At 47.0% G+C, this 23,652-nt stretch overlaps 2 protein-coding genes across 2 annotated transcripts; both read left to right on the forward strand.

Annotated features, from left to right (window-relative positions):
• Positions 1–344: 344 nt before the first annotated feature.
• LOC120997549 (hemoglobin heart muscle subunit alpha-type-like) lies at positions 345–22,534 on the forward strand. The gene is made up of 4 exons (XM_040427639.1): positions 345–399; positions 19,398–19,622; positions 21,332–21,536; positions 22,424–22,534. Exons 2-4 carry the CDS (start codon positions 19,528–19,530, stop codon positions 22,532–22,534), a joined length of 411 nt encoding a protein of 136 aa, XP_040283573.1. The 5' UTR covers positions 345–399; positions 19,398–19,527.
• LOC120997548 (hemoglobin heart muscle subunit alpha-type-like) lies at positions 354–3,422 on the forward strand. The gene is made up of 3 exons (XM_040427638.1): positions 354–624; positions 2,711–2,915; positions 3,286–3,422. Exons 1-3 carry the CDS (start codon positions 530–532, stop codon positions 3,394–3,396), a joined length of 411 nt encoding a protein of 136 aa, XP_040283572.1. The 5' UTR covers positions 354–529; the 3' UTR covers positions 3,397–3,422.
• Positions 22,535–23,652: the final 1,118 nt, after the last annotated feature.

A 23,652-nucleotide genomic window follows, 5' to 3' on the forward strand; every position in this document is an offset into this window, starting at 1 on the left:
TTTCCTACTGTGGAAATTCTTCTGCAGACCAGATGAGCATTTTGATCGGATTTGCAGCCGATTTCATCCTCTGCTTTTGGAAAGGGTGAAGTCCTCAGTGCAGATCTGCAGCGAAAACTGCCAATGGTGCAAAGTGCTGGCTGCACACGCTGCGGATTTTGCTGCAGAATTTTCCATGATTGAAAATGAGTTCCATTCACCTGAATGCGGCCTGCAGAAACCCATGTGCTCCATTCAAATGTAAGAACTGATTTTCAGTTGCAGAAAATTCAGCAACAAAATCTGCAGCGTGTGAAGGCGTCCTTATACACATGAGCGTCTTCTCAGATGATAGGAGTCTACAAGAGCCACCAGCTGATTGTGTCTGCACTCCAGTCCAGGAGTTGTCAGCCAGGCCAGGTTGTCAGGCTCTCCTGTAGGGCCCCAGGTGTGCTGGATCAGCAGCCATTCCTCCCTATATAAAGGTGATGATGGAGTCTGGGGCCCCTCAGTGCAGATTGGCCCTTGTGCTGGAGCTTCACATCCCAGGATGGCGCTATCAGATGCTGAGAAGGCGGCTTTGGAGCCCTTGTTTGTGAAGATTGACGCTGACGCTGAGAAGATTGGATGTGAAGCCATGGAGAGGTGAGCGGCAGAGCCAGTTAGTCACTGCTACAAGGGGCTGGGAAGGAGGAGCTGATACATTGTTATACCTGGTGCTCCGCCCCCTGCACTACATGCAACAATGTGTCAGATTTGTTTGGAATCTTCCTTAAATGTTAAACTGTAAATAATCCAGGAATGGGGCTGAGCATGCATGTTTCTTGGTGGGGGAAGGGAATATGTGCTGCTACAAAATAACAATGCATGTCCATAGGACTTCTCATGAAGTTAACATCTTTCCTCTGAATGGCAGCTTGAGGGGTGAAGGCAGACCTCCCAAGTGTTCCTCTTTTGGGGGAGGTCAGTCCCTATTTTTGGATCCAAGTTCCTCTGTCCCTCTTTGCTCCTTAAATGTCCCTCTTGTTGACCTGAGATATAGACTATATTAGACCCCATCTTGCATGCAATGAACCAGAAGTGTTCTTTGACCATCCAGAGATTTGGGCGGTGTGATGAAGGTGATAAAAGTACTATTAGTATTCAAATGAGTGGATCTGAGCTGCGATAAGAGACACCTTGTGGTTGGTGCTGATCCGGTTTATCCTGCTCAAGCCATTTAATGTTTAACACTTTCAGGACCAGAGTTTTTTTTTGCGTTTTAGTTTTGTGCTCCCTGCCTTCCCAGAGCCGTAATTTTATTTATTATTTTTTTTTTTTCCTGGAACAAGTTGTACTTTCCAACGCCAGTATTTAATATTGCATATGATTTAGTGGGAAGGGGGGGAAAAAAATTCCAAATGGGGTGAAATTGCAAAAAAAGCAATTCCACCACAGTTTTAAAATGTGGGAAAAAAATCTGTATTTCTTTGACCCCCCCTATAACTTTTTTGTAATTATGTGTATGGAGCTGTATGGGGGCTCATTTTTTGTGGGGTGATCTTAACTTTTTATTGATGCCATTCTGGGGTGTGTATGCCTTTTTTTTTTTTTTTTTTTTTTTTTTTATGGGAAAAGGGGGGTGCTTTGAATTTTAATTTTTTTACATTTTTTTTTATTTACTTTTCTATAGTTCCCATAGGGAACTATAACATGCAATCATTGGATTGCTATTATGATGAACTCCAATGCACTAGCATTGGAATCTATAATGATTTACTAGCTTCCTATGGAGCCCTAGTACAGGCAAGGGCTCCATAGGAAATACTATGCAGCAGCCGCCGGTCATTCACAAAGACAGGGGCTGCTGCATACACACTCCAGCTCCTCCGATCGCCACACTGGGAGCCGGAGCATAACTGAAAGCGCATGCTCTCAGCGCGCTCAGATGCCGTGGTCCGGATTGACCACTGCATCTGAGGGGTTAAATGTCCGCGATCGGCATTACTGCTGGTTGCGGACATGAGCCGCGGGTGTCTGCTATAAGAAGCAGGTGGCTATGGCGCCTGCAGCGCTCGGGAGCGGACGCCATCTTTAAAGACCCCACTAGCGCTGTACATATACGGTGCTGGTCGTTAAGGGGTTAACCAGGTGAAATGAACTAAAATCTTAAAGGTTGCACAGGATTAGAACACATGGCTGCTTTCTATTACAGCGCCACCCCTATCTACAGTTTGTTATTGTAGCTTGACCTCATACAACTCAATGGAACTGATCTGTGATACCAGATACAATCCATGAATTCTACTTCTGCAAGTTTTTATACTAAGTTGTTCCTCAGGGCCTGACACATGTTCTCATATAAAGCCCCATTCACACAACCGTATTTATGGTCAGCATCCGGTCCGCAATTATTATTTTTTTTTTAGGACCCTTTCATTTCAGTGGGGGCCACAAGAAATATGGTTAACAGTGTGCTGTCAGCATCTGTATTTCTGTTCTGTGGCCCCACAAGATACATATCCCTTTTTTTAATCAATTTTGTGGACAAGGCGTTACAATGGGTCTGCAAAAAGTTCTGTGTTTTGAGAGCCACAAAATGCATACGGTCATGTGAATGCACCCTAAAGCCTCATGCAGACGTCCGTGGAACACTGTCCATGAGATACCGGACTGGTACTGCAGGAGCGCACGGTGTTCCACGGACGTCTGCATGAGGCTATAACACTGAACGTTCCCCTCTCCTCCTCAGTCTCTTCCAGCACCATCCAGACACCAAGTCCCACTTCACTCATATGGACGTGACCCCCGGCAGTCAGGATCTGAAGACACATGGAGGGAAGATCATCCACGCCATTAATGATGCCCTCAACCACTATGGAAGTCTGCAGGAGAACTTGGCCACACTGCGGGAGCTGCACACCAACAAGCTGAAGCTCAGTGTGGACACCATCAAGATGAGGAGAAGGTCTGTCCAGTGGGGATCAGAAAGTCTGCTAAAAAATTGCACCACTCTTGACCATGGCTGTATCTGGTATTGCAGTTACTCCACATTAACTGTCAATGGTTTTGCACTACAGAACCCATGGACAAGAGTTGTGTGTGGGGGTTTATTTTTTGGAGAGAATCAGTTAGCCCTGTCAAAACCAAATACACCCCCATTCCTTTCAGAATTGTTGTAATGTTGAGCATGCACTGACTCCCATCATCCATCCCAAGACTGGTGCCGACTCTGGTGAGAGAGGGCTAGACTTGTCAAAACCAAATACACCCCCCATCCTTATAGGAAATGTTGCGCATGCACTGACTCCCATCATCCATCCCCAGCTGCTGTGTGGTTGTCTCCTGGAGGTCATCGTCAAGCATTTCCCAGATGTGGACAAGTCGGCCTGTGACAAGTTCCTCAATGAGGTTGCTGTTGCCTTGATCTCCAGCTGACGGAGGATTCTTCTCAGATCTATGTCCAAGCGTCTGTCCTCTATGATACTGATGTCTCCATGACCCGGGATCTCTTCTCCTGATCTGTAATAAATATTATATACTTGTACATCCCGTCTCCTGGTATTTTTTGTCTGAGCTTCTGTAACTGTGAATTTGGTCAATGTCTTCTACACCACAGAATCCAGTAGACCAGGAATAGCCAATCTGTGGCCTCCAGCTGTTGCAAAACAAGTTCCATCAAGCCTACAGCTATTGGGGCATATTAGGGCATGCTGGGAGGTCTAGGTTTGCAACAGCTGGAACACTGCAGGTTGGGCATCCCTGCCATAAACTCTAGAGCCGAGGAGGAAAGAACGGTGTCACAGGGTGTAGGAGGTATAGAAGACATAACTGGGGTTGTATGGCATGCACTACTTTATTATGGAATTAATTCCTCATGGGAGGACCCAGCATATCTCTGTACTATACATAGTCCATTGACTTCAATGATATGGTGTAATACTCCATATCTCCAGTGGTGGAGCTGTAGGGAAGTTAATCACTTCAGGTTTCATCACTCTTTCCTGGGACAAGGGGGGACACTTACTAAAGTGCCTGCCTGTTTTTAGTAAAAAGAAAAAAAAATTTTTTATTGTGTGGAATTTACATAAATGGGTCTGAATCCCTAACTGCTAGGGCAGCGCTAAAGCCCACCCATCAGTGCCATTAATGTCACTGACAACACTGCTAGGCGGAAGCCTCTGCCTAGCAATGTAAGAAATATTAACAGACAAGTGTTGTGAGATCCAGAGCAGGGCAAGGGAGAGCATCGGAGCATGAAATGCTCATATTGGGGGCTGGAGGGGTGAAAGTTATATTTCCCTATTCAGAGACCCCCCCCCCCCCCCAATCACAAGAACAGGGGCCGGGTACCCCTTGGAAATTAACAGCGGCTGGTCAGGCATGTGTGCAGCCGCTCAATTCATTTCTAAGGGATTTCCAGAGGTAGCCCCCCTAAAGTGCTCTGCTATCTCCAGAACTCCCATAGAAATGAATGGAGTGACCAGCTGCTCTGTTCATTGCAGGGGGTACAGGGCCCTTGTTGTCATCAGTGGGGGGTCCCAGAGGTATGACCACACACACCAATCTAATAGTTATCCTGATATCTTAATCTAACGGAAATACTCCTTTAATCGTTTCCAAGATGAACGGAGGATTGAGAACTTACTCCAGACTTTCCCCGGGGTCTGGTCAGTGAGTTCTGGTGTACACCACAAAATAATCTAATGATAAAAATGTCTTTATTGGAAATATATAAAAAGTATACCAACCCCAACCGCATGGTTATCTGTTATTATAAGGGCTAATATAGGAAGGTGGGGGAAGTGGAGCTACGGGCAGATAACATCCCTTGTTTCACCAGAATTTACACTTGGTTGTGGGCACTTCAAACTTTTGTATGTTATCAAATGTATTTCTGTATATACCTGTAATTCCTATTAACAGGCTGTTAGAGTGTCATTACATTTGTTCTCCCCTAGGTGGTGCTGGCACCACATGTATATCTCTATATCCGGGGTATGCTAATAGGGAGTTGAGAGTGGAAGGAAGTTAATGGAGGAGCAGAACAGGCTTAGTCCACAATGTAGCTGCCATTTTATCCCCTTGGCCCTGATCAAGCTAAGGGAGCATACAGACCAGTGAGTCTACATCTGGATATAGAGAAAGTCTAGTGGAGGTTAGCGCTAAATTGGCCAATGGACTTCACAAGCGCCAGTGACCAGGAGGAACCTAAAAGTATCTGGACACACCCGGATGATTAATGCGCAAAATTCTCCTTTACCACATGCCTCTATGGACATAGCGGACTGTAGTTCTTCAGTGAGCATCCTTTCCAAAGAATGGAGCAGGAGACTGATGCCTGCCATTAGGGAGCTGCCCTGTGGATTACTACTGACCAGTTAGAAGTTATTATATCCAGTACCTGAGTGCTAGAGCGTGGACAAAGTATAGACAGATATAGGGAGAAGGAAAACGCCATAACTTACAATTGCCAAGCCTATTATAAGGAATACAGCTGAACTAATATTTGGATGATTACTTATGCTATCTACATGAACTGTACTGACTATCCTGAGGCAATTGATCAAGTAAACGTTCAACTGTTTTACTACCACCGACCTTTGCACCTAACAGTGCTGGCGTCACGAACAACCGGGGTCCTAGCTTCAAAAAGCACCCTAAACACCTACACCATCAAGGGCACCTCAACCACCATCTGGCTGGTGATCCCTGTACCTGTAGAGTGCCCCCGAGGATTTAGTGCTGTCTTCCCCATCACTGCAAGCTGTCCCAAGGAGGCTCTGCTAACTGGAAGTAAAAACTACTACTACCCCCATAGCTCACATGTTGCCCCTGCGGCCCGGTCGCTGCATCCCTTTTGCAGTGGGCCCAGGAGGCATGAGCGGAGGATGGGAGTGGTAGTAGCTCTGGCAATGTTAGGTGAGTTCATGGATCATAGTGGCAACTAGAGATGAGCGAATCGAAGCTGACGAGGTGGAATTCGTCCTGAATTTCAGGAATTATTAGATTCACACTGAGGGAACGAGGAATCACCCACAATGCCATGCATGCAGCCAATCAGCAGCCAGCCCCTGTGATGTCACAGCCCTATAAATAGCCTCAGCCATCTTGGATTCAGCCATTTTCCAGTGTAGTTAGTGCAGGGAGAGATGTCAGCAGGCGTTAGGGACAGTGCTAGGAAAAACTTGAAAACGTATATTTTGCTCAATAGAAGTTCAGGGAAAGAGCATTAGAAGTATAGGGAGAGGATAGGAAGGAATCATTCCACAGTATTGAAGCAGAACAGGGTTCAGTAGGGGAGGTTACAGCCTGGGTAATAGGAACAATCCTATTACACCTTGCTGCACTGACTGGGGATCCAAATTGCCATTATACAGCTCTGTAATTCCAGCAAACCGTTCGTGTTATTGGGGTCTTATTAGCCCTTGTGCGGTGCAGTTATATGTTCTAAAGCCTTTTTTTGTGTATTATTATTATTAAGGAAAAAGAAAAAGGGCTTATTAGCCGTTGTGTGGTTAAGTGAGAAAATTACAGCCTTTTTTTGGCGTGTATTAATTTCCTTTTTATTTATTTATTTGATCTAACAGTATGTCAGACAGAGAAGTGCCAGGCCCTGCACAGGGGAGTGGCAGAGGCCTAAATGTTTCTGGCACGGGTCGCAGCAGAGTAAGGGGTCGTGGCAGCAGGAGTTGCAGCGAGAGGCCTGAGCTCCCGGGGTCAGCTAGAGTTTGTGTCTTGACCAGCAACCCAATGGTTCTTGAATGGTTGACTTGATCTTCGACTTCGTTGCAAGTGACATCAGACACCCCCAGCCAAGAGTCGGTGGGTTCGTCAGACACAACCCTTAGTTGGCATGACCCGGGAGCAGGCCCTCACCTGTCCTCAACCTGCCTCTGTCCTTTTCTGTTCCCTCAGTGAGACAAGTATTATATGCTGTGGGCTCAGCCCCACTATACAGCGAGGACGAGCTACCAGAGGACAGTCAGCAGCTACTGCCCAGCCAAGATACGGAAGAGACATCCGCCACTTCCTCCGGTAGGCGGGCAAGTGTAACACCCTAGAGTGGTGTTACCACTACTGCTCCCTGCTACTATCTCTAATGGGCTAATATAATGTCATCTTATGTATGTCTTTCCAGGTCCTCCACAATGTGCATTCATAATCTTGTTATGTAACTGTTTATTACAAGTAATGTGCCTGGTTCACCAGCAGGTGGCAGCGAAAATGGCAGAGCTATCCTTAGTAAAAATGGAACTTGCCATTCCATTCTCCCCCCTTTGGGCAGAAGTGGGCCAGTCCTGCTTACTACCAGAATGAGGTGGGGCAGTGCTAGTCTGTTCTGGTTGAGACTCCATGTTAGAGCTGCCAGGATTCTAACCTACTTTTTGGCTGAACATAAGTCCGACTACAAAAGTAAAGTGCAGCATAAAGAGGAAACCCAGACACCAAGTTAGCTTGTCAGTACAGCAGAGTTCACAGAAAGATATAGCAGAGTTGAGTTTGCCTGCCAGTTTAATGCTAAAGCCTGCTGGAACCAAGACAAAGCCTGAAACTGTTTGGAGAAAAATGTATTCAAGTAAATCTGCCATTGATCTTCATCTCAAGGTCTGGATTCAAGTTATTTCTTCAAATCCCTCAATGACTTCACCTATTTATTGCTTTGGAGCCAAAAACTGGTGTCCAGCTGTATCCAGGTAGGAGCACCGTGACACGCAAAGAGAGACATTTAGGCCACACTATACCCCTCGTCATTCCTACACCTGAGACGTGAGATAGAGAGGGCCCTGGGGGGAGGCGCCCGTTGCACAAGTAGTGATAAGGAGAGTGGCGTGGGAGCTGGTGTTCCGAGCGGTCAGGCTCCTGGCTCAGAGTCTGTTGAGGAGGACATCAGTGACGTGCAGACAGTACTCGATGATGATGTAGCCGATCCCAATTGGGAGCTGGGTGATGAAGGGGCTTCATCATCATCGGGAGTAGAGGGTGCCAGCTTGCGCGTGAGGCAGCGGTGGAGCCAGCAAGTCGGTAGCGTGGCCGGGAGTCAGCAGGGTGGCAGCAGTGGGAGGTTGGGAGCCAAATGTGCCCGGATAGGCCACCCGCTTCGCTGAAGCCTACCGGCCCAGAAAGTAGTGGTGAAGGGGTTCACAGAGGCAGTGGCGGTAGCAGTCAGTCAGTGCAGAGTGTTGGGGGTAAAATCACATACTCCGCAGTGTGGCTGTTTTTTGTTAAGCCGCCGGGGGAGGTGAACATGGCCATTTTTCAAATCTGTGAGCAGAAGGTGAAGCGTGGCCAGGGTGCCAATGTTGGCACCACGGCCCTGCGTCAACATATGCAGCATCACCATAAGGTGGCTTGGGAGAACCGTGGCTCCAATGTACACTGCACTGTACTTTTTGTAGGAACTTAGTTTCTCAGGAGGCAGACTCTTCTCCTGGTGGCAAACTAGAAGCCTGGGCTATCTAGCTGCATGTCAGAAGCTGCTTCTCAGCTCCTCTCTGGCTGAAGTGACTCTTGGCTTCTGGCTACACTCTCTCTGGTCTGGACCTGACTATATATATTAGGGGGTTCCCTAGCTCCCTCTACTGTCTAGGAAGAGGAACTACACCCCTAACAGGCCTGGTACACAGGAGATAACATAAATAACATGACAATATACATTAAAATGCAATATAAAATACAATGACCATGTTCCACAGGAGGTGGAGAACAACGTGACCCAATTGACCCTTGTGTAGTGCCCACCGTTACGTAGTGGGACACTACAAATCGATCACCGAAGCGATTGCCAAGAGACAACAGTATGCATGCACTCAACCAACGGCGCAGAAGCTGAACGTGCTCCTGGCCAAGTTGCTGGTGCCGCAGTCCCTCCCTTTCCAAGTGGTGGACACTGCACCTTTCAGAGAACTGATGGCTTGTGCCTAGCTGAGGTGGAGAGTCCCAAGCCGTCATTTATTTGCCAAAAAGCCAGTACCAGCCCTGCACACATATGTAGAACAGAAGGTGGGCCAGTCCATGAGCCTGTCAGTGTCTGCCAAAGTGCACGGCAGCGCCGACGTGTGGAGCTGTAACTACGGTCAGGGACAATACATGTCCTTTATGGCCTATTGGGTAAATGTGGTTCCTGCCCAGCCACATCATAAACTTTGCCAGGTGATGCCGTTTCCACCTTTAGGTTCTCCCGCCATTGGTCCTGCAACAATGTCCGCTTCTGCCTCCTCATCTTCTACCTTGTGCTCAGCCTCCACTGCAGGGACAATTCACAGTGCCCCTTCAGCATACCACATGTGCAGGGCACGGCGGTGTCACGCTGTTCTGCACCTAGTTTGCCTGGGCGAACAGAGTCACACAGGGGAGGAACTGCTCCGTGTTATTCATCAAGAAATCCAAATCCTGGCTTTCTCCACGACAACTAAAAATCGGAACCATGGTGACCGACAACGGGAAGAACATGGTGTCGGCACTGTGTCAAGAAAGGCTGAGCCATGCGCCCTGCATGGTGCACGTGTTCAATCTCGTTGTCAATCGTTTCGTGAAGTCTTCCACCCATCTGCAAGACATCCTAAAAATGGGCAGGAAACTTTGTATGCACTTCAGCCACTCATACACCGCCAAGCACACCCTCCTTGAGCTGCAGCGGCAGAACGGCATACCCCAACATAGGCTGATATGCGACGTTTCCACCCGTTAGAATTCCACCCTCCATATGTTGGACCGACTGTACGAACAGAGAAAGGCCATAAACGATTTCTTGATGATACAGGCGGACAGAGGTACTCCCCTGTGTAACTTTGATGTTAGCCAGTGGCAGCTCATGCGTGACACTTGCCGTTTGCTCGTGCCTTTTGAAGAGGACATGGGATGGACAACATAATTACACTGATTCATATCCTGGAAAAGATGCTGGTAAATCTGGCTGGTCAGGGGACTGGAGTCATGGTGCCTACATCTCACGGCCACATGAGCCCTGTGGGGGCTGCACTGGAGGAGGAGGAGGAGGACATTGGAGCACAAACAATGTGTAGCAAAATGGGTGGTTTTTGTACACAGGTGACAGGAGAGGAGAAACAGGAGCAGCCGGATGAGCAAGATGGAGATGAGGAAGATGAGGCAGATGACCCAGACACACTGTGGCAGTATGCAGTGGAGATAGAGGCAGGGAGTCCCTCAGAGTCACTTGCGCAAATGACTCAATGCATGCTCACTTGCTTGCATAGTGACAGCCGAATTGTCACCATTTGCCAGAGAGATGGCTACTCCACCATGTTAGACCCACCATGTTAGATCCAAAATAGGGGGCCTTTTTTACACCTGCTGAGAGGGAGGACAAACTGAACTACTATAGAGACATACTATGTAGTCAGTTGGCCGCTGCCTATCTGCGCCATCGTCCATCCTCTTGCAGGTCTCACCGAGGGGGGGGCCCTCTCCGCTCACGTTACACTTCCATGGCTTCGGGGGGGGGGGGGACAGGAGCAGTACCATCTCCATCACCAGCAGCCTGAGTCTAGAGTTGCTGATGAGCAGCTTTCTTCATCCGCATAGTGAAGAAACTACTCACCAGTCACCAGCAGCTAGACATAGAGCAGAACCTGAACGAGCAGGTGGTGGCATACTTGGAGTGCATCCTGCCAGCTGTCATTGAAGATCTGCTGGACTACTGGGCAGCCAAACTGGATTTGTGTCCGCAACTGGCCGAGTTTGCCCTGGAAAAGCTGTTCTGCCCAGGCAGTAGTGTGGCATCAAAATGGCGGTTTAGTGCGGCGGGGGCCATAGTTACCCCAAGAAGAGCTCACCTGTCCATCCAAAATGTGGAGAGACTGACCTTTGTCAAGATGAATCAGGTGTGGATCAGCCAGGATTTCCACCCACCAATGCCTGATGCATCAGATTAGATCATCCATGCTGCCTCACCCACACTTTGACAAAAGAGACTGGTTTCTTCTGGCTATCTGCCTTTGCTACTATTCTGATGCTGCCACCCGCCTGATGCCACACATCTGATGCCAAGTGCTACTTCTTACACCTACCATCGTCAGCGGGTACTGTTAGTGCCATCCACCTCCCCACTTTGTCACCAGGTCACTCTGTGGTCTTCTGATGCTGCAGCCACCTCCACACTATGTCACCTTGCCACTCTGTGGCCTCCTCATGCTGCTGCCATCTCCATACTATGTCACCTTGCAACTCTGTGGTCTCCTGATGCTGCTGCTACCTCAACACTATGTCACCTTGCCACTCTGTGGCCTCCTCATGCTGCTGCTGCCACCTCCATACTATGTCATTGTGCCACTCTGTAGTCTCCTGATCCTGCTGCTACCTCCACACTATGTCACTGGGCCACTCTGTGGTCTCCTGATGCTGCTGCCACTTCCACACTATGTCACCTTGCTACTCTATGTCCTCCTCATGCTGCTGCCATCTCCATAATATGTCACCTTGCTACTTTGTGGTCTCTTGATGCTGCTGCTACCTCAACACTGTGTCACCTTGTCACTCTGTGAACTCCTTTTTCTGCTGCTGCCACCTCCACACTCTGTCATTTTGCCACTCTGTGGTCTCCTGATCCTGCTGCTACCTTCACACTGTCACTGGGCCACTCTGTGGTCTCCTGATGCTGCTGCCACCTCCACACTATGTCACCTTGCCACTCTGTGGTCTCCTTATGCTGCTACCACCTCTACACTATGTCACTGGACCACTCTGTGATCTCCTGATGCTGTTGCCACCTCCACACTATGTCACCTTGCCACTCTGTGGTCTCCTGATACTGCTGCCACCTCACCACTATGTAATTGAGCCTTCTCATGCTGTTTCCACCCTCCCACTTCATGACTGGGCCACTATTTTGCCTTTTTGGCCTGGTTGACATCATCATTTATTTGATCCTTCTTCTGATCTGTCAGAAGGAAGGAAAAATGAGACGCACAACGGATCCTGTCTGTGTAGCAGCTGTAAGGCCTGTATGGTCCCATCAGAATTGGCTTATGTTTTGGTAGCCAAAAGCAGAAGTGGGTACAAAACACAGAAGACATGCAAATATTCCATTCACGTGCCATCTCTGTTTTGGGTCCACTCCTGTTCTTTTTGGCTTTAGCAATACTGATGAATTACTGACCAAATGCTGACCGAGTGAAGGGGAATGTTCATCAGACAGGATCCATTTTTTGGGGTGTTATTGTTCTGACGAATCAGAGGAAGGGCAAAATAATCAGTGACATCCTCACAAACTTACTGCTGACACCCTCTCCACTCTGTCAGGGGGGCTCTACTTGTACAAATGTAATGCCCCACAGTGGCATTACAACCTTTTTGCTCCCCTACTATCTCCTAAGGTTGATCCTGTGTCATCTTACATATTTACTTCCATGTCCTGCACAATGTATATTCATAGTTCCCTGTAATGTTATGTTTAATTGTAATGTGCCTGGTTTACCAGCAGATGGCGGCAACAATGGCAGAGCTAGTTCACCTAGAGAGCAAGGTGTTAGTTAGAGTCAGTCTAGACTCGGATCTCCTCCTAGGGGAAGGAGCAGGCCCTTGTCCCTGCTGGACAAGCCCTGCAGAAGTCAGTCTAGCTTTACCCCTGTAAGGGAAAGGCTCTGTTCCATCCATGAGAAAGATTCCCTGGATAAAGACAAAGATAAAGAGAAGGATACAGAGCAACATAAGAGAGAGTCAGACTACAGAAAGCTAAGTTGCAGCCTACAGCAGAAAGGAAAATGTTCCTATTTAAGCCAGCCAGCATAGCATAGATGAAAGAGTACAGATGTAGCAGAGCTGAATGTGTTTGCCTGCCAGAATTAATGCCAAAATCTGTTGCTAGCCAAGATAAAGTTGGAAGATTGTTCCCTGATGAAAGTTTATGCCAAGTAAAGCTAACTACTTCAATAAAAGTTTGGACTCCAATCATTTCTACAAAACTCTCAACTGTTAACCCTATTATCACTGCTAGGACGACGCTGCTTGGGGTTCCTGGATATCCAGGTAGGAGCACATGACAAGTGCAAAAGCCGCACCTAAAGGGACACTATAGGCAACCCTTACACCACTCTGGCATTTCTACACCTGGGTTCCGCCATCACCTTCTACATAGGGGGACCTAGTCCGTCGTTGCTGAAATGCAACTGGCGTCACGACAAAAAACTCTAAAAACTCTCATAACACCTGTAGAAGAGGCCCCTAGCGCGGGACCGGCCCGCTGCACAAGCGTTTAATAGAACAGGTTCTGTAGACATCTATGTGGAATCAGCTGACGACGGTGTAAAAGGAGAGCGCTCTTTCACGCTATAGTAGGATCTTGGGCCTCTGCACAGTTCTTTATACCTGGCGCTAACTTCGACCTGTAAGGCTGAGTTCACACTTGAGTTATTTGGTCAGTAACTGCCCAAATAAGTGAAGTGTGCAGTGATTCTAAGAGCGACGCCTGTCATCTGCATGTCATACTGACTGACAGTATTATTTCACTACTACAGCAGACTCCCTATGCGTGTTACTGCAAGGCACAGTGTTCTACACCACTACACAGGCACAGTGTTCTACACCGCTATACAGGCACAGTGTTCTACACCACTATACAGGCACAGTGTTCTACACCACTATACAGGCACAGTGTTCTACACCACTATACAGGCACAGTGTTCTACACAGCTATACAGGCACAGTGTTCTACACCACTATACAGGCACAGTGTTCTACACCACTATACAGGCACAGTGTTCTACACCACTACACAGGCACAGTGTTCTACACCACTATACAGGCACAGTGCTCTACACCACTATACAGGCACAGTGTTCTACACCGCTATACAGGCACAGTGTTCTACACCACTATACAGGCACAGTGTTCTACACCGCTATACAGGCACAGTGTTCTACACCGCTATACAGGCACAGTGTTCTACACCACTATACAGGCACAGTGTTCTACACCACTATACAGGCACAGTGTTCTACACCACTATACAGGCACAGTGTTCTACACCACTACACAGGCACAGTGTTCTACACCACTATACAGGCTCTCTGCAGCCAGGAAATAGCAGTTTTTTAACGCAATTCGCCACAAATTAATTCGTATGGAATCGAATCTTTTCGGAAAATTCGGCAAACCGACCGAATCAAATTTTTTTCTCTAGTGGCAACCTTCACACTGATACCCCCTAGGGCTCTGCAGTAACTGGAGGTGGCACCCTCCTCTTTCCTCGGGCACACCCTGGTCTTGGTGCTGGCTGGGGTGCCCTTGGTGGTAAGAAGTGTGGAAACAGCGTCCAGCAGATGTTGATGGAGTCAGTTGATAAGCCAGGTGATATACTAAAGTGCAGAATAGGAGGAGTAGTACCTCTGCCAGAATCAAGGCACAATTCTGAGTAAATTCTTCCCTAGTGGCAATGTATGGATGGATAGCAGCATTGATAGGAGTTATAGTACTTCTCTTTGTCTTACTAAACTCTCTCTTCAGGACCTTATGTAGCTGGCCAGCTAAGACCTGTTCTAGGTTGCTAGTATAGCTTATACAGTCCTAATCAAAAGTTTAAGACCACTTGAAAAATGGCAAAATATCCTATGTAGCATGGCTGGATCTTAACAAGGTTCCAAGTAGAGCTTCCACAGGCAACAAGAAGAAATGGGAGTGAGACAGAACATTTTTTGAGCATTCAATTTAATGAAAACAACGAATAAACTGAAACAGGCTGTTATTCAGCTGATCAAAAGTTTAGGACAACACCTCCAAAAAAAAACTAAACCCCCCCCCTAAAACAGAAATCCAACCTCCAAACATGAACTCAGTAATGAGTAGCTCCGCCGTTATTGTTTATCACTTCAAAAATTTGTTTCGGCATGCTTGATGCAAGTGTTTCCATCAGGTGAGTGGGAACATTTCTCCAAGTGGTGAAGACGGCCGCACGAAGGCCATCTACTGTCTGGAACGGTTGTCCATTTTTGTAAACTTCCCTTGCCATCCATCCCCGAAGGTTCTCAATTGGATTTAGATCAGAGGAACACGCAGGATGAGCCAAAAGAGTGATGTTATTCTCCTGGAAGAAGTCCCTTGTCCTGCAGGCATTGTGTACTGTAGCGTTGTCCTGTTGAAAAACCCAGTCGTTACCACACAGACAAGGGCCCTCAGTCATGAGGAATGCTCTCTGCAACATCTGGACATAGCCAGCGGCCGTTTGACGCCCCTGCACTTCCTGAAGCTCCATTGTTCCACTGAAGGAAAAAGCCCCTCAGACCATTATGGCGCCCCCTCCACTGTGGCGCATAGAAAACATCTCAGGTGGGATCTGCTTGTCATGCCAGTAACGTTGGAAACCATCAGGACCATCAAGGTTAAAATTTTTCTCATCAGAGAATAAAACTTTCTTCCACCTTTGAATGTCCCATGTTTGGTGCTCTCTCTTGCACAGTCCAAACGAGCAGTTCTGTGGCGTTCAAGGAGACGAGGTCTTTGAAGATGTTTTTTTGTTTTTGAAGCCCTTCAGTCTCAGATGCCGTCTGATGGTTATGGGGCTGCAGTCAGCACCAGTAAGGGCCTTAATTTGGGTCGAGGATCGTCCAGTGTCTTGACGGACAGCCAATTGGATCCTCCGGCTCAGTGCTGATGAAATTCTTTTGGGGTTTTCCACTTGACTTTTTTGTTCCATAACCCTCAGGATCATTTAAGAATTTAAGAAATTCCAAATGACTGTCTTAGGCTACTTTCACACTGGCGTTTCTGGGTCCGCCTGCGAGATCTGTTTCAAGGCTCTCACAAGCAGCCCTAAACGGATCAGTTTAGCCCCAATGCATTCTGAATGGATAAGGATCCGTTCAGAATGCATCAGTTTGCCTCCGTTCAGCCTCCATTCCGCTCTGGAGGCTGCTTGCAGCGTTTTGATGTCCGTCTGACGAAACTGAGTAAAACGGATCCGTCCTGACTTACAATGTAAGTCAATGGGGACGGATCCGTTTTTACTGACACAATACGGTGCAATTAAAAATGGATCCGCCTCCCATTGACTTTCATTGTAAGTCAAACCGGATCCGTTTGCATTATCATGATGTTCTTTGTTCATGGTAATGCAAACAGATCCGTTCTGAACGGATACAAGCGTTTGCATTATAGGTGCGGATCCGTCTGTGCAGACACCAGACGGATCCGCACTTAAACGCAGGTGTGAAAGTAGCCTTACTGCTTCCCACCTCAGCAGCGATGGCGCGCTGTGAGAGACCCTGCTTATGCAGTTCAACAACCCGACCACGTTCAAAAAGGGAGAGTTTTTTTGCCTTTGCCATCACAACGTGTGACTACCTGACAGAAAATGACAATGAATCCATATCTTTGCACAGATTTGGCCTTTTAAAGGCATGTGGTCCTAAAATTTGGATCAGCTGAAAAACAGCCTGTTTCAGTTTAATCGTTATTTTCATTAAATTGAATGCTCAAAAAATGTTTTGTCTCACTCCCATTTCTTCTTGTTGCATGTTGAAGCTCTACGTGGAACCTTGTTAAGATCCAGCCGTGCTACATAGGATTTTTTGCCATTTTCCAAGTGGTCCTAAACTTTTGATCAGGACTGTATAATGTAAAGATTGCCTCCTGTTTGACCCACACTTGGTTTCAGCTCACAATAACTGATGGAGATAACTGACCAAATAACTGAAGTGCGAACTGGGCCTAACACAGTCACTCCACCACAACCTTGCAAACAGCACACGGAAATCTGATGCAAAACCTGCAAGCAGGATTCATCTGAGATTTCTTTCTCCACGCACACGTTTGCTCTGGCATGTTTTTTCCCGCTGCATACTGTGTGTTTTTTTATGATGTTTTTGGGTTAAAATTGTTGCATTTTTTTTTTTTATCAGGCAAAGGATGAGATTGAAAAATGAAAAAAAATATGCCATTTAGAGATAGCGTTTTTACCCCAAAAAACACACCCATAAACACATGCAAAAAAAGACCGAAAATAAAAAAAAATGCAAAAAGCCACATAATGCATGCATTTCTGATTGCGCTGTAAAAATCGCGTTGCGGTTTTGCTTTGGGGTTTTTGGCTGCGACTTGTACACATAGAAACAGCACAGCAAAACCAAGGTAAGGCTAAGTTCACACGAACGTGTGTGATCCGTGGCCGTATTGCGGCCACAGTTCACGGCCACAGTTCCGTGTGCATTCCGCATCACGGATGCGGACCCATTCACTTCATTGGGTCCGCAAATCCGGAATCGCGGAACGGCCGCACGGGACGGGACCCCTCGGAAGCACTACGGAGTGCTTCCGTGGGGTTACGTCCCGTACTTCCGTTCCGCAAAAAGATAGAACATGTCCTATCTTTTTGCGGAACGGGCAGATCGCGGACCCATTAAAGTGAATTGGTCCGCGATCCGATGCGGCTGACCTACGGCCGGCGATCGTGCATTGCGGCCCGCTATTTGCTACTTTCACACTAGCGTTTTAGTTTTCTGATATTGAGATCCGTCATAGGGGATCAATACCGGAAAAAAACGCTTCCGTTTTGTCCCCATTCATTGTCAATGGGGACAAAACTGAACAGAATGCGTTCCGTTCCGTTTAGTTGCGTTCCCATACCGGAGAGCAAAGCTCAACATGTTGTTTGCTTTCTGTCCTGGGATGTGGAGCAAGACGCATCCGTCATGACCCCCAATGCAAGTTAATGGGGACGGATCCGTTTTCTCTGACACAATCTACCACAATAGAAAACGGATTCGTCCTCCATTGACTTTTATTGGAGATTGTAGAATAACGTCCTGCATTTCTCTATTTTTCAAGAAATGCTTTAGAAGGAGCCCAACAAAATGTGCAAAGTTCGTGATGAAAGATAAAATTAGAAGGATTTAATTCTCATAAAAAGAAAGTTACAAAGTTTAGAAAGAGAAAAATATAGCACAGCAATAAGTCTTTGAAAGGTTTCAAGCAAGCAATAAAACAATTAAAATAAGTGAAAAAGCTTATTTCCCCAAAATAACGTGTATGTGTGAATCTGTGTGTGTGTGTGTGAGAGCAACAGGTGTCCGTGCAAGAATGCTCTGCCTATGTCATGAAACAAAGCCATTTTATAGGTTGACTCTTCATAGAGTTACATTGTATCCTAAATTTAACATTCTAATAGACATATATGGTTAACAAGTAAATTCCCTTACATCGTGGTCTTCTATGTATACCTTATTTGTAAAGCTAATAATAATATGCTGAGAAGGAGGATTCCTAACCTTCCCAAATGCTATTGTCGTCTCAACCTGTCAAAATTGACACTTCAACACAAGTGCTGCCCTTGCATGGTCCTTGAAATAACCCTAGCCTGATAAAAAATGTTAGTTTATTATTTTACAGAGATCATGACGGATCCGTCTTGGCAATGTTAAAGATAATACAACCGGATCTGTTCATAACGGATGCAGACTGTTGTATTATCAGTAACGGAAGCGTTTTTGCTGAACCCTGCCGGATCCAACACGCCAGTGTGAAAGTAGCCTTAGGCCAAGTTCACACTTATTTCCATCAGAGCCAAAACCCGGTGCGGGTCAAATACACAGAACAGATCTTCCCATTCTACCTCATCTCTGAGTCGGCTTCACTACTGGTTTTGGCTCACAATAAGGGCTCATGCACACAACCATTGCCGTATTTGGGGCCCACTAATTGCGAATCCACGAAAGCACGGATATCGGCAGTGTGTTTTACGCATTTTACAGAAAGGAACGTCCTGCCCTCTATAGAACTGTTCTGTCCTTGTCCGCAAAACGGTTCTATTTTTTTGCAGGGCCTCGGAACAGACATACGGATGTGGACAGCTCACAGGTGTGCTTTCTGCATCTTTTACGGCCCCGTTGAAGTGAATGGGTCCACAACTGACCCTGCAAAAAATGTGCATCGGATACGGACTCAAAACGCGGTTGTGAGGACGAGCCCTAACTGATGGAAATAACTGACCAAATAACTGAAGTGTGAACTCATCCTAAGGCCTCTTGCACACGACCGTATGGCTTTTTCAGTATTTTGCGGTCCGCAAAAAACAGATCCGCAAAAAATACGGATGACGTCCGTGTGCATTAAGATTTTTGCGGAACGGAACAGCCGGCCCCTGATAGAACAGGACTATCCTGGTTCGTTATGCGGACAATAATAGGACAGGTTCTATGTTTGAATGGAACGGAAAATGAATGGTTCCGTACACGGAACGCAAAAAACGGAACGGAAATGTAAAAAAAAAGGCCTAGGCTGTTTTCACACAACAGAGAAGAAAAAACATCCCCATGACTTGTGCGGGGACTGTCAGGCCATGAAAAAGGACAGAATACGACAGGTCCTATTTTTTGATGGCCAAACATTTCTAGAATGTTTCAGCTCCTGCTGTCGGCTTCCAGATCCATTAGAAAATCACCTCATGACCGTCCCTAGACTCCAGTCCTAGGAGTTGTCAGCCAGGCCAGGTTGTCAGGCTCTCCTGTAGGGCCCCAGGTGTGCTGGATCAGCAGCCATTCCTCCCTATATAAAGGTGATGATGGAGTCTGGGGCCCCTCAGTGCAGATTGGCCCTTGTGCTGGAGCTTCACATCCCAGGATGGCGCTATCAGATGCTGAGAAGGCGGCTTTGGAGCCCTTGTTTGTGAAGATTGACGCTGACGCTGAGAAGATTGGATGTGAAGCCATGGAGAGGTGAGCGGCAGAGCCAGATAGTCACTGCTACAAGGGGCTGGGAAGGAGGAGCTGATACATTGTTACACCTGGTGCTCCGCCCCCTGCACTACATGCAACAATGTATCAGATTTGTTTGGAATCTTCAACTGTAATCCAGGAATGGGGCTGAGCATGCATGTTTATCTCAGTGGGGGAGGGGAATGTGCTGCTAGGAATAATACAGTCTATAGAGGACTTCTCATGAAGTTAATAAATTTCACCTGAATGGAAGCTTGAGAGGTGAAGGCAGACCTCCCAAGTGTCCCTCTTTTGGGGGGACAGTCCCTATTTTTGATCAAAGTTCCTCTGTCCCTCTTTGGTGTCTTGTTGACCTGAGGTATAGACTTGTATTAGTTACAATATTGATCCAGAAACAGTTTCTGGTTTTTATCTGTATATTCGACCCCCACCAGGAAAAATTGATCTTGTACACAATGACCCATGAGGCTCCATTCACACGTCCGTAGTGTGTTTTGCGGATCAGCAAAACCCTGACACCGGCAATGTGCGTTCCGCATTTTGCGGACCGCACATCGCTGGCACTTATAGAATATGCCTATTCTTGTCCGCAATTGTGGACAAGAATAGGACAGTTTTTTTTTTTTTGTTTTTTTTTTCGGTAACGGAATTGCGGACCCGGAAGTGCGCGTCTGCAAATTCGTATCCAGGCAGCACATCGTGCGGCCCCATAGAAATGAATGGGTCTGCAATTCCGTTCCGTAAAATGTGAAACGAAATTGCGGACGTGTGAATGGGGCCTAAGGGCTCTTGCACAGGACCATATGTTTCTTGCGGTCCGCAAAAAATACGGATGACGTCTGTGTGCATTTCGTATTTTGCAGAACGGAACAGCCGGCCCCTAATAGAACAGTCCTATCCTTCTCTGTAATGCGGACGATAATAGGACATGTTCTGTGTTTTTTGCAGAACGGAAATACTGACAAACGTAATGCACTTTTTTTTTTTGGCGGACCCATTGTAATGAATGGTTCCACAGAAAAAAAGGAACAGACGCGTAAAGAAAATACACTTGTGTGCATGAGCCCTAAGTGTCCCCCTCTGACGGTGTGGTGAAGGTGATGAAAGTGCTACTTGTAATCAATGAGTGGATCTGAGCTGCAGTAGGACGTCTAGTGGTTGGTGCTGATTCTGTTTATCCTGCTCAAGTTCTTTAATGTTCAACCAGGTGACCTGAACCGAGAAATCTTAAAAGTTGCACAGGATTAGAAAACATGGCTGCTTTCTATTACAGCGCCATCTTTGTCTACGGTTTGATATTGTCACTTGACCTCGCACTTCAATGGAACTGAATTGTGATACCAGGTACCATCCATGGATTGGTGAGGTGCTGCCTCCGCAAGGAGGGCTAAGTTGCCCCTCAGGGTAACCCCCCCACCATACTGTCTAGAGATCTTAGTACTTGGGGCTAAGGACATGTTCTCATATACAGCCCCATTTTTTATTTTTTTCTTACCCTTTCATTACAGTGAGGCCACAAGAAATGTGGTCAACGGTAAGCTGTCAGCATCTGTGGCCCCACAAGATGCATATACATTTCTTATCCATCTTGTGGACCAGAGTAGGCGTTGTAACAATAGGTCCACAAAAAGCCATCTGTCTTGCGAACCACAAAATGCGTACGGTCACTTGAATGTACCCCAACACTGAACGTTCCCCTCTCTCCTCAGTCTCTTCCAGCACCATCCAGACACCAAGTCCCACTTCACTCATATGGATGTGACCCCTGGCAGTCAGGATCTGAAGACACATGGAGGGAAGATCATCCACGCCATTAATGATGCCCTCAACCACTATGGAAGTCTGCAGGAGAACTTGGCCACACTGCGGGAGATGCACACCAACAAGCTGAAGCTCAGTGTGGACACCATCAAGGTGAGGATCTGTACAGTGGGGATCATAAAGTCTGCTGAAAATGGTGCCACTCTTGACCATGGCTGTATTTGGTATTGCAGTAACTTCTCACTGAGCTGCAGAACGAAACACAACCCATGGACAGGACTGGTGCAGTTTCTGGGGGGCTACACTCTAGTCAGCTAGACTTGTCAAAATCAAATACATCCCCCATCCTTAAAGGGCTTCTACCACCAGAAATACTGTTATGTAGCTGACTGATATAGAGATGCGCTAATGTCTGCACTACGTAACAGTATGTTTCTAACATTTGTCATTCGTTTTTGTAAAATAAGCACTTTTATAATGTGCTAATGAGCCTCTAGGTGCTATGTGCATAAAATCAGCACCTAGAGGCTCCGTCCACTCACGCTTTATCCCGCCCAGGTCCCCTGTTTTGCCCGCCCCGCTCCTCTTGATTGATGCCACGGTCCACCACATCGTTGACAAAATCCCGCGCCTGCGCCATTCACTTCTGTCTTCAGCGCAGTGAGTGAAGGCCGCTCTCCTGATGCCAGCTTACTCACTGCGCCTGCGCCAAATACAGAAGTTGCAGGCGCGGGATTTTGTGAACTATGCAGGGAACGGTGACATCAATCAAGAGGAGCGGGGCGGGATAAAGGGTGAGTGGACGGAGCCTCTAGGTGCCGAATCTACGCCCACATAGCACCTAGAGGCTCATTAGCATATAATAAAAGTGCTTATTTTACAAAAACGGCTGCAGGGAGAAATGTTATAAAGCACACTGTTATTTAGTGCGGATATTAGCGCATCGCTAATGTCAGTCAGCTACATAACTATTTCTGGTGGTAGAAGCCCTTTAAAGGATATCTAGTGTTGAGCATGCGCTGACTCCCATCCATCCCCAGCTGCTGTGTGGTTGTCTCCTGGAGGTCATCGTCAAGCATTTCCCGGATGTGGACAAGTCGGCCTGTGACAAGTTCCTCAATGAGGTTGCCGTTGCCCTGATCTCCAGCTGACGGAGGATTCTTCTCAGATCTATGTCAATGTGTCTCCAGTAACAAGCATCTGTCCTCCATGACCCGGTATCTCCATTCTCCTGATCTCTGTAATAAATATTATAGTCTTGTACATCCCGTCTCCTTGTATTTTTAGTCTGAGCGTCTAACTGTGAATTTGGCCAATAATGTCTTCTACACCACAGAATCCAGTAGACCAGGAATACCCAATCTGTGGGCTTTCAGCTGTTGCAGAACAAGTTCCATCATGCCTGCAGCTATTAGGGCATGCTGGGGGGTGTAGGTTTGGAACACTGCAGGTTGGGATGTGGACCAAAACAACATGTGGACCTGTGCATGAGGTCTAATACTGTGGTGCACGCAACAGTATTTTGTGATATTAGATATTGTTGGCACTGCCTACTTCTGTTGCCACACTTTCTGTCAATTCAGACCCAACTACAGTATGGGGGCCACTCTTAGTGGTTTTTTTTTTTTTTTTTCTTCCCCCAGGGCCACTTGACTTTTCCAGTCTGTCCCTGGGTATGACCACATGGCACAGCCCTGTCAGTGTTGCAATGTGGCCATGCTGTGCACCTTAAAGAGATGAATAAGGACTGAACTGTTTAGTCAGTATGCATTGTTAATGGCTGTGTGATTTATGAGTAGAGATGAGTGGTGAAATCCGTTCACACTTTGTTGGTTAAAGGTGAATTGCGTTATGGATTCCGTTAGCACAGACCATAACGCAATTCTATGACGGAATGCCTTTAGAGCCATTCTGTTATAATAGAAGTCTATGGGCTGCAAAGCGGATCCATCTTATGCAGGGGAGTCCTCCCCTGCATAACGAGATGGATTCATTTTCATAAGTGGAAATTTGCTCATCTCCAATTAGAAGTGCTGCATACAGATATATACATCCACCACTAGAGGGAGCTCAGGAGATTACTGCATACAGATATATACAGCCACCACTAGAGGGAGCTCAGGAGATTACTGCATACAGATATATACAGCCACCACTAGAGGGAGCTCAGGAGATTACTGCATACAGATATATACAGCCACCACTAGGGGGAGCTCAGGAGATTACTGCATATGAAAGAAGACGAGGGCTGGTTACAGAGGGTACACTA

The sequence above is a fragment of the Bufo bufo genome, chromosome 4, assembly GCF_905171765.1.
Source record: "Bufo bufo chromosome 4, aBufBuf1.1, whole genome shotgun sequence".
Lineage (NCBI taxonomy): Eukaryota > Metazoa > Chordata > Amphibia > Anura > Bufonidae > Bufo > Bufo bufo.